Source organism: Meriones unguiculatus, chromosome X (genome assembly GCF_030254825.1).
Source record: "Meriones unguiculatus strain TT.TT164.6M chromosome X, Bangor_MerUng_6.1, whole genome shotgun sequence".
NCBI classification, from domain to species: domain Eukaryota; kingdom Metazoa; phylum Chordata; class Mammalia; order Rodentia; family Muridae; genus Meriones; species Meriones unguiculatus.
In genome coordinates, this window is record NC_083369.1 from 66,023,019 (window position 1) to 66,038,767 (window position 15,749).

The following is a 15,749-nucleotide window of genomic DNA, read 5'->3' on the forward strand; positions in this document are numbered from 1 at the left end:
CTCTTTGGATTTGAGCCACTTTGCTTTGCTCATTTGGAATAGCTTTTTCCTTAAGAGCAGACTGCCAGTACTTTCTATGGCCACCTTATAAAATACTTTTTCTCATTTAGGATTGAATAAAATGAGTTCAATCTGCCTTATGTGTTGAAGTCCCACCTCCCCAGATTTAACCAACTACAAACTGTTTTGTTTTAAGTTGCATCTGTTCTAACAGGAGGGGTAATTTTTTTTTTTTTTGTGTGTGTGTGTGTGTGTGCCTCCTTTCTGGTTCTTTTTTTCCTTTTGAGCTAGGGTCCCACTATGTATCTCTGAATGGCCTCCAAGTTATAGAGATCCACCTACTGCTTTTGCGGAGAGCACTGAGATTAAAGACGTGAACCACCTTGCTAAACCCACAGTCTTAACAATTAAGATTTCCCCTTGATAAAGAAAAGGAGAAGATAGAGAACCACATTGGAGTAGCCAGGGAGTCCCTCAGCTCGTCTAAGCATCTCACTGTGGCTTCTTTTTTCCCATTTTTTTCAACCCTTTATTATAGCAGATTTCAGATATATACATTTTACATTTATTCTCATGTTCTTTATACATTTATATAATTTCTTCCATCAACTACCAATTCATGTTGAAAAATTATATGTATATGAAGTCTAGAAGTGTATCTTTGCAATAAATGCTTTCCCTTTTGCCTTTCATTTGCTTGTTTGTTGTTAATGTCAAAAGAAACTTACTTTATTTCTATTTCTGTGTTTGTGTGTATGTGTGTGAGCATATGTATATAGGTGCCATGGAGGCAGGAAAGTATCAGATCTCCTGGAGGTGGAGTTACAGGTAGTTGTGAGACTCCTGACATGTGTTGTGGGACCCGAACTACAATCCTCTGCAAGAGCTGCAAACTCTTTTAATCACTAAGAAATTGCTCAAGTTTTTTATTTTTTTTTGAAGTTTAAGACAAATCTTGATATGTATCTCAGGTTAGTCTGTGTATCACTGAATTTGAACTTGCGATCATCTTGCTTCCGCCCCTTCAGTTACCGGATTACAGGCATTTACCACTATGCCTTGCATATGTTTTAATACATTTTTTTTTTGAGACAGGGCCACACTATATAGCTCCTGATGGCCTCAGACTCACAGAATTCTGCCTGTCTCTACCTCTTAATTACTGGCACTAAAAACATGCAGCACATACCCCATACCTTTGAACTTTTTAATGAAGTATTTGCTACACATCAATTTTGCTTTTTTCTTGGTCATGAGTATTTCTTATGAATGTATGTGTGCATGCATGTATGTGTTTTGAGACAGGTTCTTATCCTGTAGCCCAGACTGGCTTGAAATTGACTGTATTGCAGTATACCCTGGAATTCTTAATTCTCCTGTTTCATTCTCCCAAATACATCACCACAACCAGCTTTCTTCCTGTATTTTAAAGCCAGAAATGAATTTTTTTTCTCATTGGAAGATTAGCTATACAATCCAGTATTATACTTGTAAAAAAATATTTAATGTGGCCATTTAAAATTCATCCTATGAACAGGGTGAAGTATGGCTGTAAGTAATTTTTTTGCTTGTTTATTGATTATTAATTTATTTCTGGTGTTTTTTTTATTTGGGATGGTTTTATGTTTGACATCATTTGACTTAGGTTAGATGTTATAATATAAAGAAAATATTTTGTTCTTAAGTTCACTTAAAAAAAATCAAGAATTCTATCTATCTGTCCATCCATCCATCTATCATCTATGTATGTATGTATGTATGTATGTATGTATGTATCTATCTATCTATCTATCTATCTATCTATCTATCTAGCTAGCTAGCTAGCTAGCTAGCTAGCTATCCATCATGGCACTAGGGCTAGAACCCAGGACTTTGGATATGCTAGGCAAGTGCTTGACTGCTGAATTACACCCTCAGCACATAGGTGGCTGATGAGTTTAGTCAGTGCTTTCGGGGTAAAAGATGTTGAGTGGTTCATTTGTGCTTTTTCACTTCGACCACCTCATCTGGTATACTATAGCGACAGAATTCCCAATTGCAGCCTTTGCAGGACTGCTAATGTAATATCTTCTTTTCATCTGTGTGGTTCCAAGAGACTCAGATTTGGCTTCCTTCCCATGAATTTAATTGAATTTGCTGTCAACCTTGCTATGAAATTTTATTCTTTAGCATTTTTCTTTACTTCTCATCTCAGCTTGTTTTTCCTTCCCAGTGTGCCTTATTCTGGTGTTTTTTACACCTGCTTCCTAGAGTCCAGGTTCTCTTGCATACTATTATGGATGCACTCAGTTTTGTAAAATCCTTTCTGCCTTTCTGGTTCATCCACTAAATTCAGATGTTTTTGCTTCTCCAAGTCTTCCAAATTATATGTGTTTCCCCATGTGCTGCCAGACATTTTCATAGGAACTGCGTTGGCTTTTTGTATGTCTATGCATATTCAAAGAAGGATCTACTATTTGTCAAAGACAGATTGTGTATACTGCCTTGAAATATTTTTATATTCTCTATGGGATTGGTTAGGACCACTTTTCAGCTCCATTCTTGGCTGGCAGGTCGATGCACACAGCTTTTAACAAATTTCTCACAGTCTAGTAACTATTCAGATTATCCACCCCAAGCTCTCAAATACTCTGAACAAAGAAATTATGTAAAAATTTATAGTCTCCCCCAGGTGTAACTCTCAGAGTTTTCCTCATGAAGGCCTCCCTTCTCAGCACTCAGTTTGCCAGCACCAGTCACATCATACTGTACTGTTTTGACCTGGGAGAATTGTTTACAGCCTCTCTAATAGATAGAGATGGCTTCCATGAATTACTGATATCACCTGCAAGCTGTAGCCAGGGAAGGAAGGCTTTTTCTGACTTACTGATCACTAAATGAACTTCTGGTTTGCCAGCCATGAGATAATCAGAGCAGAAGGATTTGGGATCTTTCTATCTTCTTTTCAGGGTTTTAGAAGCTGCTGCATGAATTGGCCACAATTTTTTTCTCCTTACTTTTGCACCACCCATATTAGTGACGAAGATTTCTTGTAGATTCTGGATGTCAGTCTGTCTCACCATTAATTTTTACTGATTTGGGGAATTTGATCTTTTTTTGGAACCTGATAGGTATTTGGGTGAGAAGTTGGTAGAGGCTATGTTAGTATGTTAGCCTCTATGTTGGTAGAGGTAATACTCTGTTACCTCAGAGTATTTTAAAGTAGAAAGTTATGGTATGTTTTGGTTTGGCGTGACTTTTTAATATAATAACGGGTGAAATAGCAACATATTAGACCTTAGGGCCTCACGACATAGAAAAACATAATCACTGACCTTGAATAACTTTCTTTTGATAGTAAGAAAGGAGCTTAGAAATATGTAAAAAAAATGAGTATGGCTATGCTCCAGTCAAGTTTAGCTGTATAGACAGGAGGACCAGCGGCAACAGTTGTATAGTGTCATTACTCTTAATGCTGAATTGTAGAAATAAAACAGTTAATATAGGGAATTAATGATAGATATTTTACTATACCACCAAAAGCAAGAGTTGGACCATAATGTGCTAACCCTTTCTTTAGAAGAGTTAGATCTAGTGAAAAGAGTCCACACTTGCTGCAGCATGAGTTTTGGACTGTATAACAGTAGAGTGTCCTTGTTAATTAGATGGCAGTAGGTGATTTATTGTCTACTTAAAATGAATACCTTGATGAACAGTTCTTAAGAGCCGAAGTTGCTCCTAGTGACACTATCCTAAGGTCATTAAGGTCGGAATTAGTCTTTATGTGTTCACAAATATGTGGAAAGAGAGAACCAATTCCACAAAGTTGTTCTCTGGCCCTCTATGTACTATGGCAAGCATGCATCCTACCCCACCCCCAGTAGTTAAAATATTAAAAAAAAAAAACAACCTCAGACAGTCCTTCCTGATTATACTACATGTACTACCTATATATGATCATATACTACCTGTATATGGTCTCATCCCTGACCAAGGCAAGAAAAACCTGGTTCTTAAGTTATTGAGCACAGTTGGACTCAACAGATAAAAGAGCAGATATTGTCTGGAGCCTCTTGTTCCTGTAAGCTCAAGGTGAAGATTCTTGCTTGTCAGCTGGGGATCTGGGCCTTTACATCTGGAAATAGCACTGCCCTTCTGAGCCGATTGCCTTTTTCTTGGTGGTGTACACAGGATATTCTCTAACTCTCAACTCTGTCTTTACTGTCCTGTTTGACTATGAATAGCCTAACTTTCTGTTATACTCTCCAGTTTATCCCGGAGTCAAGAGGTGAAGAAATGGGGTCTGGTGTTGTTCCTGGAACACAGTAGATCCAGGTCTATTTTTCACTAATCTTGTGATATTCGAGGAATGCTAATGTCTCAAGGTTAGAAGCCAAAGAAGTCATCAGTCCTGGGCACTGAAGTCCTGTGAATGCAAACCACCTGAAACCACATAGCAGCTTCAGAGTTCCTCTGTCTCTGTTGGATGTGTTAGCTAGGCTAAAGGTGGTGTTGTCATCATATGGTAGAAGGGCTTTTACCCCTTCCTGGTCTCTGAATCCTATGGCCACAGTAATTTTCAGCTTGTTTTTTGTTGCCCTGGTTACTGTTTTCTTTCTTCCATGCATCTAATCTATCCATCTTTGGGTCTTGTTGTATTGTATAGTTTGGCCTTGAATGCATGAGCTCAAGTGAGCTCCCTGCTAGCCTTTCTCAGATGCTGAGACTTACAGGAGTGGTGCCTTGGTTAGCTGGTTGCTCGTTTTAGAAGGCTTCACAAGGGCCTTGGAATTTTTTAGGGTAACTGGCCATTTAGGACTTGCTCTTTCTTTCTGTTGGTATATCCCAAAGCAGTGGAAGGAAAAGAGAATGGCAGCTAAGATTTTGTAAGCTTCGGGTTATGGTCTGATCTTTTCCTTGCATTGTACACATCCACCCACTACTTAATGTGATATGTTATCCAAATTTGCATCAAGAGTGTGGGAAGTTCAAGCCCTAAGTGTGTGAGCTCAGAAGTTTGAATGGCTACAAACTCCTCCACCCACCTTGTATAAGAAAAGTGGGTAGCGGAAGGCTTACCAATAACCTCTGCTTCTGCAAGCCTAAGGTATGGCTGGTTCTGAAACTCTGAAAGCTGCTAATTGTCTTGAGCACATAGAAAGCAGAGGAACTGTGATGCAAGTGAGATTATCTGGTCATGAGTATCTGCTGACTCAGTCTGGGGTGGCTTTTGAATGAGAGGAGATGAAATTTCACCCGTGCTTCAGAGAGCAGAGGTGTACTGCTGGATGGAGAGTGGACTATAGACCAGGTGTGAGCCAAGGTAGGTAGATGAGGGAAATGTGGGGGTGGGTGAGGGTAAGAATTAGGATAGCCTGACATGTGATCATAGCATTGCAAGACAGATACTTTGTTGATCTCTGGACCACACGAAATTAGGATAAATTCTGTAGCCTGCTAGCACTCTCTTTTCTAGATCCTACTTATAGTTTATTATATTTTCTGAATTAAATATTTTGTTGATCATAAGTATTGAATTATAAATAGAACACCTTTCTCCAGTAAGCATCACATATCTGTAACTGCTCTGAGGCTGTGATATGGACTTGTCTTGAACCTGTTGGTTTTGTTGTTTTTGCTTTTCTTTTCCTTTCCTTTCCTTTCCTTTCCTTCCCTCCCTCCCTCCCTCCCCCCTTCTCCCTCCCTCCTCCCCCCTTCTCCCTCCCTCCCTCCCTTCCTTCCTTCCTTCCTTCCCCTCATCCCCCCTCCCTCCCTCATCCCCCCTCCCTCCCTCCTCCCCCCTTCTCCCCCCCTTTTTCTTCAGTATTAAAGACTGAACCTAGTGCCTCATGCATGGGAGGTAGGCATTTCACCCCTGAGCTCTAGCCCCAGCCCTAACCTGTTGTAGCTTACCGAATCAGCACTGATTTTCCCAGTTCCCAGTGCTCATCAAAGGAGCAACCTTTTGACACTTTTGCCATGGAGGTGACTGATTTGGGGCTTAGTTTTGGAATCATTACCGAGAAAGGTGTTTAGAACATGGCTTCTGACCTGTGCAGCCTTATTAAGAGTTTGTCTTAGCAAGGGAGAAAAATCTGTATAGTTGATAACTACACATTTAAAGGAGAAGAAGACCAGAAACCTATAAGTTGGCAGTAGTTCTGGGAAACCATTTCCTCTTTGATGTGATATTGAGTGCAGTTACCTGCTTTCCTAAGGCCTAATTGTCAGGACCCTGCTTATATTCATATACATTCTCTCCTTAATGCTTTGAGAAGTGAAGGATCTTTCCAGTTGATTATATATAGTTCTCTCTTCCCCTCCCATACCCATACCATAAACTGTCGTCCTCTCCATATGTGCATATTCAATTTTGTTTTTGACAAATCTCCTGGGAAGTTCTTATCAAGTAGAGGCTCCTTTTGTATTTTTTCTTCCTTTTCTTTCTTCTGTGTAGCTGTGCTTTAGAACATTATGTTTGGGTATTCGTCATCTTTAGGAAAAGGAAAGGCTATCACTCCAGATAAACGTTTCCCATCTTGAGAAAACAAGTGTGGACTCTTATGTGTTATGTATTTGAAAAAATAACAATACATTTTAATTAGATTTGGACAAGGTGTATTTAAGCTATGGAAGCAGTACTGAAAAAGTAGTTATGCTCCATTCTTATAAAAGTCATGTGTGCTTATTTTACAGACAAAATGAAACATTTCATAAATAAAAAAATATAGTAGGAATAACAGGTAATACCTGTTAGTAGGATAGTATATTTTTCTTCCAGTTTTTGTGATGCATGCACTCAGAAATAATGATTATTCTCTTCATGCTTTATAATATTTTAGACGCTAATAGGGTAGATGTGATGGTACATGCCTATATTACCAACAGTTAGGAGGTGAAATCAGGGTATCAGGTTATATAGCAAGTTCAAGGCCATCCCTGGGCCTTGACCCAAGGCCAGACCCTGTCTCAAAACACACACACACACACACACACACACACACACACACACACACAAAGAAGGCAAACAAATGTTAATAACCACAATTAGTTCTGTATTTTGGTTAATATATTATAGTTGTTTCCCTGTCTTATTAAAACTTCTCTAAAATTATTTCTAATGGCTATATAATTACCTGTAATTGGATGAATAATGTATCATAATATAATATAGTACACTTAATATAATATGAGTGTATATAAGCAGTGTTCTGTTATTTCAGCATTTATCTTCTTGGCTTAGATAGGTGTTGAGGAAGTCTTGAGTAATACAGTGTAATTTCATGACCTGAGCTATATGTGTGCTTCTGCTACTTACTTTTTAATCCAGAATGAAGATGAAAGCCTCAGCCTCCATTCCTTCACTGTAAAGAATGTACTAATGTGGTTCACTCCTTGGATGCTGGTAACAATTAAAGGAGCTGACACCTCGAGATCTTTTAGTTGACAAAGACTAAGTACTCAAACATCCAAATTTATTCTTTAAGTACTCAGTAAGTGTTACTAATGATACATAGCATTATCCTCATCTTTACCTTTCACCATCTCTCGCTGTACCTCACTTTTAAAATTTGAGATTTAAAAGCGCTTTCATTTAGATAAATAGAATTTCAGAATAGAAATTACAGTCAGCTAAGTAGCCTCTTTTTACCAGTGGAGCCATTTTCCAGATGGAAGCCTATGTCAATTTCATAAGAGGTGGAAGTGTTCTGGAACCTTTGCAATTATGTGATCCCATTTGTTCTAAAATAAGGTAGTGGGGAATTTAGTGGCTGCAGCCAGAAGAATGTTCTTTGTGCCCACAGGCAAAGCTACCAAAACTTTCCTCCTGTACATACTACCATTTTTTAAAGACTTCATGTGATGTTTTTTTTTAATGTTCCATTTTTCATTATGAGAAAATTTGGAACTTTCAAAGAAATGACGAGAACAGAATAAATGCATGCATGTCCTGCTTGAGATTTAGCATTTGTCACACTTTCTGATCTGAATCCTAAAATACAGATAAATGTAGCATTCCTTGTTATACCACATGCATGTACTGTGGAACCTTACACAGCTGACCAAAATGCCATGTCTCAGACACCGAGGTTAGAGAAATTGAAGGCCATTGTAGAAGGTCTCTGGACCCTGGTATAACAGAAATAGGTCAATCAAAAAAATAAAAAAATATTTATTATTTATACAGCATTCTGCCTGCGAACCAGAAGAGGACACCAGATCTCACTATAGATGGTTATGATCCACCATGTTGTTGCTAGGAATTGATCTCAGGACCTTTGGAAGAATATCCAGAATTCTTAACCTCCGCAGCCCTGAAATAGGTTCATTTTATCTGTAATACAAATCATAGAAAGTAAATCTCAACATATTTGGTCACTGGGAAGAGAATAAATTTGGATGTTTGTAAATATGAATGGAGAAATAACCTGTGGACTAAGATGAAATATAGAACCAGTTTAAGTGCCCTTCACTTAAAAAAATATATATGGTATGCACATACCATGGAAAAACCACTCAGCAACAAAGAGGAGTAGATGACTGATACAGTCAACAACATGGATATATCTCAGACATTTGTCTCTCTCAAAAGGCTGCATGCAGCAGTATAAAAATATGCGGCAGTGCTGCTTGTATTAACAGGTAAAATTAGAAGAAGCCATGTAGAGTAAAAATGTAGTTTGCAGAAACTATATCATATATCTTTGTGACTATACATATGTAATGGAAGCATAAAACAGCTCTGTACATAGTTTGTGAGTACATACAAATGTAAAAAAAGGTATAAAGCATGAATAAGGAAAGTTGTCAGAATTGAAGTTGAAGTGTGGTAAGCAATACTATTCAGAAAGCACATACAAATAGTTATTTCTGTTTCGTATTTTCTTTTACCAGGTGGCCAGTCAGGTGTAGCTAAAGAGGAGATAGAAGAGAAGGTGAAGAAAACAGTTTATTTTATTTGAAAGGATCTAGTACTCCAAGTAGGGCCACATGGAAAAGACATGAAGAGGAAACAGTCAAGAAAAAGCAGAGACAAAGGGAAAGTTTATGTCACTGTCATTGAACATTATTTGGAAAGGCAAGATAAGGCAGGGCTGGATTGACTAGTTTAAATCATTTCTATAAGCTCTAACTCTGGAGTAGATTTTACTTGGATAGCAACTGATCCTGTGATGGCCAATAGGGAGGAGCATGCATAAAGGAGTACAGCTGTGGACTAGTTAACTTAATTATCAACGACCTCCCTACCATTGAGCTCTTCTGATTCTAAGTCTGATCCTCTGGAAGGGGCATACTTTGTCTAGTCAGTGGTGTGTGTGTGTGTGTGTGTGTGTGTGTGTGTGTGTGTGAACTGAGACTAGAACCCAGGTCTGCACACATGATGCAAGTGATATTTCCTCCTTCCTTCTCTCTCTCTCTCTCTCTCTCTCTCTCTCTCTCTCTCTCTCTGTCTCTCTCTGTCTAACATACATACCAACAATTAAAATATTTAAAAAGAACTTCAGAAAGTTTTTCTAGATCATAATACAAATAGTAACTAATTATACAAAACTATGTAATACTCATGCCATGCATAAGATAAGTACAGTGGCAAATACATAGGTTTGAAATTTGACTTACCCATGTGATATTGGGCAAGCCAACTATTTGAAGTTTTGGTTTTCTCAGTTACATGAAATGAAGAACATAATGATCATTATCATAAAAAGTAGGTAAGCTGCCCATGGTGCTGTTCGTCTTTAATCCCAATACTTGGGTAGAAGATGCAGGTGGATCTCTGAGTTCAAAGCCAGCCTGTTCTACAAAGTGAGTTCCAGGACAGCCAAGGCTACTGTCTCGAGAAAAACAAATAAGTAAAAACCAAAACAAAAAAACCTAGGAAGTTTGAATTAGATCATATATTTGAATACTTAGTCCAGTGATGCTCAATATTTTTGTAATATTTATGCAAGTCTTTTTATGTATTAAATATAAGAATTTACTCCTTACTGCTCCTGTCACACACCTTGTATAACTGAATTTTGAGAAACCAAACAAAGCATGCCTTTATAGAAAATTTTGTGGATCTTGAAATTAATTTTTCTTTATCATTGGCTTTCCATGGGTTCTTGGAATCTATTCTGTCATCTCTAAGATGTATCTTTTGATACCCAAATGTCTAACTGCCCTTGTCTAATTGTCAACTTTAGTTTGAGGTCAGTGGAAAAGCCTGGCATCAAATTTTTGTGATACAGGGATCATGGATGTTGTTTTTTCTCTCCCAGCATGAACCTATACTGTGGCTCTCATAGGAAAGGGCCAAATGGCTATCCTAGGTCAGAGATGACTTAAGACCTAAGATCAGTTTTTCAGAACATAGGTGTTTGAATGGCCTTTTTGAACTCAGCTGGTCAGCCTGATGCAAAAGGGGTGCCAGTGCTTTGGTCTGCCTACTCTTATTAACATGTATGTGTGAAGAGTGTTTCACCACAAAAACCCCCTCAAAGTTATTTTGAAACAGGGCAGATGATTCAGGATGAAGTAGAGAGATGCCTGAAGCCAAATAAGGCAGAGGCACTTCTCAGTTTTCTCTGACGTCATATTTGGAAGAGAGCGAAGCACTGATAAAAGGCAGTGAGAATGATGAGAGTTTGAAGTCCGACGTCAGATACATTTGGGTATGAGTCTTCACATTGACCCAGGTCACCTTACTTTTTTAAATGAATCTGGTTTCCACATCAAAATGATGGAAAAGTCACTGTATCTGTTTAGAATTTTGCTATGATAATTAAGTGAAAGGGTTCATACAAAGCACTTAATTTGATACTTTCCTGAAATGCATTAAGTGCACATCATAGTCACCATCATTGAGGCTTTGGTGACAAAATAGCAGAAAGAAACAGATTAGCAGGGATGAAAGGAGTCTCAAGACTTCTGTGCTGTCCTGTGGACTGCACTTGCACATTTCTTAGTTGTCTGGCCAATTTCATGAGCTTCAAGAGAGGAGGCAAATGTCTAGGTGCAGGTGTATTTAAACTTTTGTTTAACCTAGAACCCTTGCACAGATGTAGCCCATGGCAGCTCAGTCTCCAAGTGGATTCCCTAGTAAGCGGATCAGGGACTATCTCTGACATGAACTCATTTGCTGACTCTTTGATCACCTCCCCATGAAGAGGAGCAGCCTTGCCAGGCCACAGAGGAAGACAATGCAGCCACTCCTGATAAGACCTGATAGGCTAGGGTCAGAGGGAAGAGGAGGAGGACCTCCCCTATCAGTGGACTTGGAGAGGGGCATGGGAGGAGAAGAGGGAGGGAGGGTGGAATTGGGAGGTTATGAGGGAGGGGGCTACAGCTGGGACACAAAGTGAATAAACTGTAATTGATAAATAAATAAATAAATAAATTAAAAAAATAAACTTGGTGCTGTAACATTGCCATCTAAAAAGTACTCTTTTGAAAGCCACTTAGTTGAGTTAAAGAAACAATAGCAGAAACATAGTCATTATGTTATAAATTTATGAATCTTTTTTATTTAATTATTTTTATTTTTATTAATTACAGTTTGTTCACTTTGTATCCCCCCCGTACCTCCCTCCCTCCTCCCCTCCCAATCCTACCCTCCCTTTTTCCCACCTATGTCCCTCTCCCAGTCTACTGATAAGGGAGGTCCTCCCTTCCCTCTGATCTTAGTCTATCAGGTCTCATCAGGAGTGGCTGCATTGTCCTCCTCTGTGGCCTGGTAAGGCTGCTCCTCCATCAGGGGGTGGTGATCAAAGAGCAGGCCAATCATTTCATGTCAGAGACAGTCCCTGTCCCCATTACTATGGAGGCCACTTGGACACTATACTGCCATGAGCTACCTCCGTGCAGGGGTTCCCAAAAAGTCTGGACACAGGGGTCTTTTCTGAAACTGATACGCCAGCCAAGTTTACAAATCTTTATTGTGCCACATCCCTAGAGCCTATGGGCCAAAGTTTGACACATGGTCGGATTCGGATTTGTCTTTAAGATATTCCATTGTCCTCGGACTTTGTGTGTGTGTGTGTGTGTGTGTGAGAGAGAGAGAGAGAGAGAGAGAGACAGAGACAGAGACAGAGAGACAGATAGACCAAGAGAGAGACAGAGAAAGACTCTTCTTCCTCAGCTCATGCCTTTACTGTTGTGTGTCTGAGAGGTACAGTTCAGTGATGGATGTCTATAACCCATCAAATTGGCTTTTTTTCTGGGAGGAACAAGCTCATTCTTTACCTCTCTCTCAAATAAGAACCATTTGCCTGAAATGGTGAAGAAAGCTGCTTAAATCCCTCCTCAGAGCGCTCACAAGAAGGGTTTGTTCCTGGGTTAATTGTTCTTGACTTAGGCAGGACATGTAGCATGCATTTTAATAAGTCTGGTATTAGGACTGGGAAACACTATCATTACTTGGATGCTCTTCTTTTTCCTTCCTTCCTCTCCCTCTTCTGTAATGCTAGCGACGGAACGCAGGGTATTGTGTAAGCTAATCAAGTGCTCTACAACCAAGCTAAGGCCCTAGCATTGCTTAGCTTTTAAGCTACGAACTACCATATACAAAATAGATCAGAGAAAGCCTGAGGCTTTTCTTGTTTGCCCTCCTCACCTTGCTGCACAAAGTGGGAGGTGTTGCTGAACAGCAGGAAAACACTCTGCACCACACTGCAGTCAGATCCTGTTAGTTTCTTTGCCTGTTGCTGTGCTGAAATACACTGACAAAAACCTAAGGGAGAAAGAGTTTACTTGGCTCATAATTCCATGTTATAGCCTCTCAGTGTAGGGAGGTCAAGCAAGCAGGTCCCTGAGAGAACTGGTTACATTACGTCCACAGCCAAAAGCAAGGAGCAATAAGTTAAGAAATTTTCATCTCTATTTTAATACAGTCTATGATCCTGGGCCCAGGGAATGGGCCAGCTCACAATCAGCATGGGTCTTTCCACCTCAGCTGACCCAACTTTGACAGTTCATCACAGGCATTCTCAAACTAACCTTACTCTAGATAGCTTCTCACAAGTGTTCCTGGAACCTTGCCTCCTAGATGTCAGGTTGACAATACAGACCCTCACAGACATCTCCCAAGCTTGCATTAGCCCTTTCTATTCAGGCTGTTGGCAGAAAGACTGACTATGTCTTGGTAATCAAGTAGCCGCCTTCTAATAAATAGGCTTCTATAGTAAAGTGAGCACCTAGCTGTTGTAGTTCCCATTTTTAAATGCTGCAATAGTTCGAGCCATCGGGTGGGGCTGATTGAATGTTTAGGAAACAGAGTTTGGTATATAATGAGCTGTTGTAACCAAAGTGTGTTCAGGAAGTGTTTGGGGATTCTGAGCCTGCATGTGTTTCATAATAAACATAAAGTTTACTGATTTTCATTTACTTTGCATGTAGGTGAGTTCTGGGGCTCTTTTACACAGAGGGTTACTTATCCCACGTGGCCTAGCTCAACCTCAAATGTTTCCTTCTCTCCCATGACCTGTTGATTGTCTTTCTCCTCTAGGTTACAGATGCACATGTTGAATGGAGCTCTTCTGGCATTGCTATTTCCTGTGGTAAATACTCGGCTGGTAAGTGGTTTCTTCTAGAAATGCAACATGTAAATCAGTATACGTTTACTCCTTTGTTATCCAGTGTTTCTCCTCACTCATTGCCCCTAAGGGCCTGTGATTTTAATTTGTGTATGTTAATGCTGATGGTTGACACAGTCTCTCCTGGGGTTAATGGAGGCTTGTGGGACAGGAGTAGTTTGCTAGACATATGCTACAGCATGGGTTTAGAAAAACAGAACTAAAAAAAAGAAAACTTTATATAGAAATTGGAGAAGTTTGATGGAACAAATTGATCTAGGACCATACCCTTAGGCTGATACTTTTAGATGTTCTAAGGGGCATATGATGTAGAATAACCTGGTAGGGAGCCTCAAACCTTCTCTATTTTACTAAGGACCCTCTTGAGCAAGCGTATTTCTTCTACATTCACCCAAATCCACAGGACAGAGCAAGTCACTTCCTCCACCTTCAGGTATAGCAAGAGCCTGCAAAACGGTAGGAATAGTAAACTGTCTAGACTTTTTACATGTGTGACTTCTGAGAACTTAACGAGCCAGTTATTGAATAGGAAAAATTACCTAGAAAGTTGGGTAATATGGCTTAATGCTTTCATGACTTAACTTTTCCCTCTAGATGAACATCATAAATTAACTCAGTGAAATTTCCTCTTTTGGACAGATTTTGTAGTTTACAAAATCTTTTTTTTTTTTTTTTTTTTAGTTAGGTAGACAGGACAATTATTACAGCCTTTTGTTTCACAGAGGAAGGAAGTGACATTCAGGATGTCACCTGAATTCTAAGTGGTAAAGGCCAGAGTCTGAGCCTCTCAGTTCTAAAATGAGGCCATACACTTCTCTTTCTGAACAATGTGATCATCTTCTCTCCATAGATATTCCTCAGTAGTATAAGTTTTGCTATTGTAGATTTGCATAATACAGTAGTAGAAATTAAAAGTAAAAGTTCATCCAAAGCAATGATTTTTGAACTTTCTCAATATGCTCTGTACTCATCAGATCATTAGCTAGCTGGGCTGTGGCTTTAGCTCAGTACTAGGGTATCTGCCTAGTATATTCAAAGCTCTGGTTCCATTCCCTGACACCATGAAACAAAGAAACAGGTAAACAAGGTGTGCCAGGTTCTACTCCTGGAACAACTGATTGGTAGTAGCAAACAGATACCCAAGTGATGTCAAAGTGGGGCTCCTCAGACTGATCCAGCAAACCCATGTTAGGCACTCATAATTCAATTACTCTAAGTGTATATAATTCAAATTGTGGCCTGAAATTAAGCACCAACTGGGTGTTGCTTGTTAAAAATATTGAGGTTCAGGCTCCATCACAGATTTACTTTATCTGAATCAACTTAGATGGTAGCTTAGATGTGTTAAATCTATAAAAGAATGAGGCTGTCAACCGATCTTCTATGCAAGAGGTTTATTAGGTCGGTATGGAGGGAAGGGGGGAATAGGACATGATGGAGAGAGAGAGAGAAAAGGGGAGAAAAGGGAGAGAGAGAAAAGGGTGCCCCAAGAGAGAGAGAGAAGAACGAGAGAGTGAGAAAGAGAAGAAGAAGAGAAAAGCAAGAGTGAGAGAGCGACCATGTGTCAGGGTTGTCCCTTTAAGGGGCAAGGTAACCACGCCTTCCAGGTGTGGCCACCTGGCCGATGACACATGATGACATCATAAGTTGGTAGGTAACCCAGAAGGAGGTTGTGTTCCAAAATACTAACAAGATGACCTAAGATCCTTTCCTCCAAGGAGCCCAAAGCACCTTCTTCATGGACCATTTAGTTTATGGGAAATGAGAACTGTTATGTGAAGTGAGAAATGTTTCGGATTTAATAGGTAGCATTCATTCTGCTCAGTGTTCTCTTATGAGATGGCATGAGCAGGCATAGGTTGCACCATGGGTACTGTTTTCACTTCTGTGTCCCCCATAATATCATTTGCCTGACTTTTCCTGGTAAATTGTAGAATCAAAACTCATGCCTTGAACCTCCAAGTGTAGCTCAATAGGATAACATGTCCTTCTGGTATACAAGACACTGGATTGTTTGCTCAGCACCAAACAAACCATCACAACAAAACACCCCTCTCTTGGCCCTCAGAACAGCGGGCACAATGAATCACATAATGGCATAGATAACCCAAATGAACAGAATAAACTTGTACTTTAAATACATAGCTGATTTTGTAATCCATTGTTCCCTACTGGCTGTGGCTCAAAATTGTG

The 15,749-nt window shown here is 39.5% G+C and overlaps 1 protein-coding gene across 6 annotated transcripts in view; it reads left to right on the top strand.

Moving 5' to 3' along the window:
- Window positions 1–15,749, top strand: part of Tmem164 (transmembrane protein 164) — a 156,886-nt gene that overhangs the window by 73,481 nt on the left and 67,656 nt on the right. For all 6 annotated transcript variants that reach the window (XM_060374995.1, XM_060374990.1, XM_060374993.1 and 3 more), the window contains one exon: window positions 13,469–13,535. In XM_060374995.1, the coding sequence (XP_060230978.1) occupies window positions 13,476–13,535 (60 nt within the window). In that variant the 5' untranslated portion in view covers window positions 13,469–13,475. The remainder of the gene's footprint in view (window positions 1–13,468; window positions 13,536–15,749) is intronic.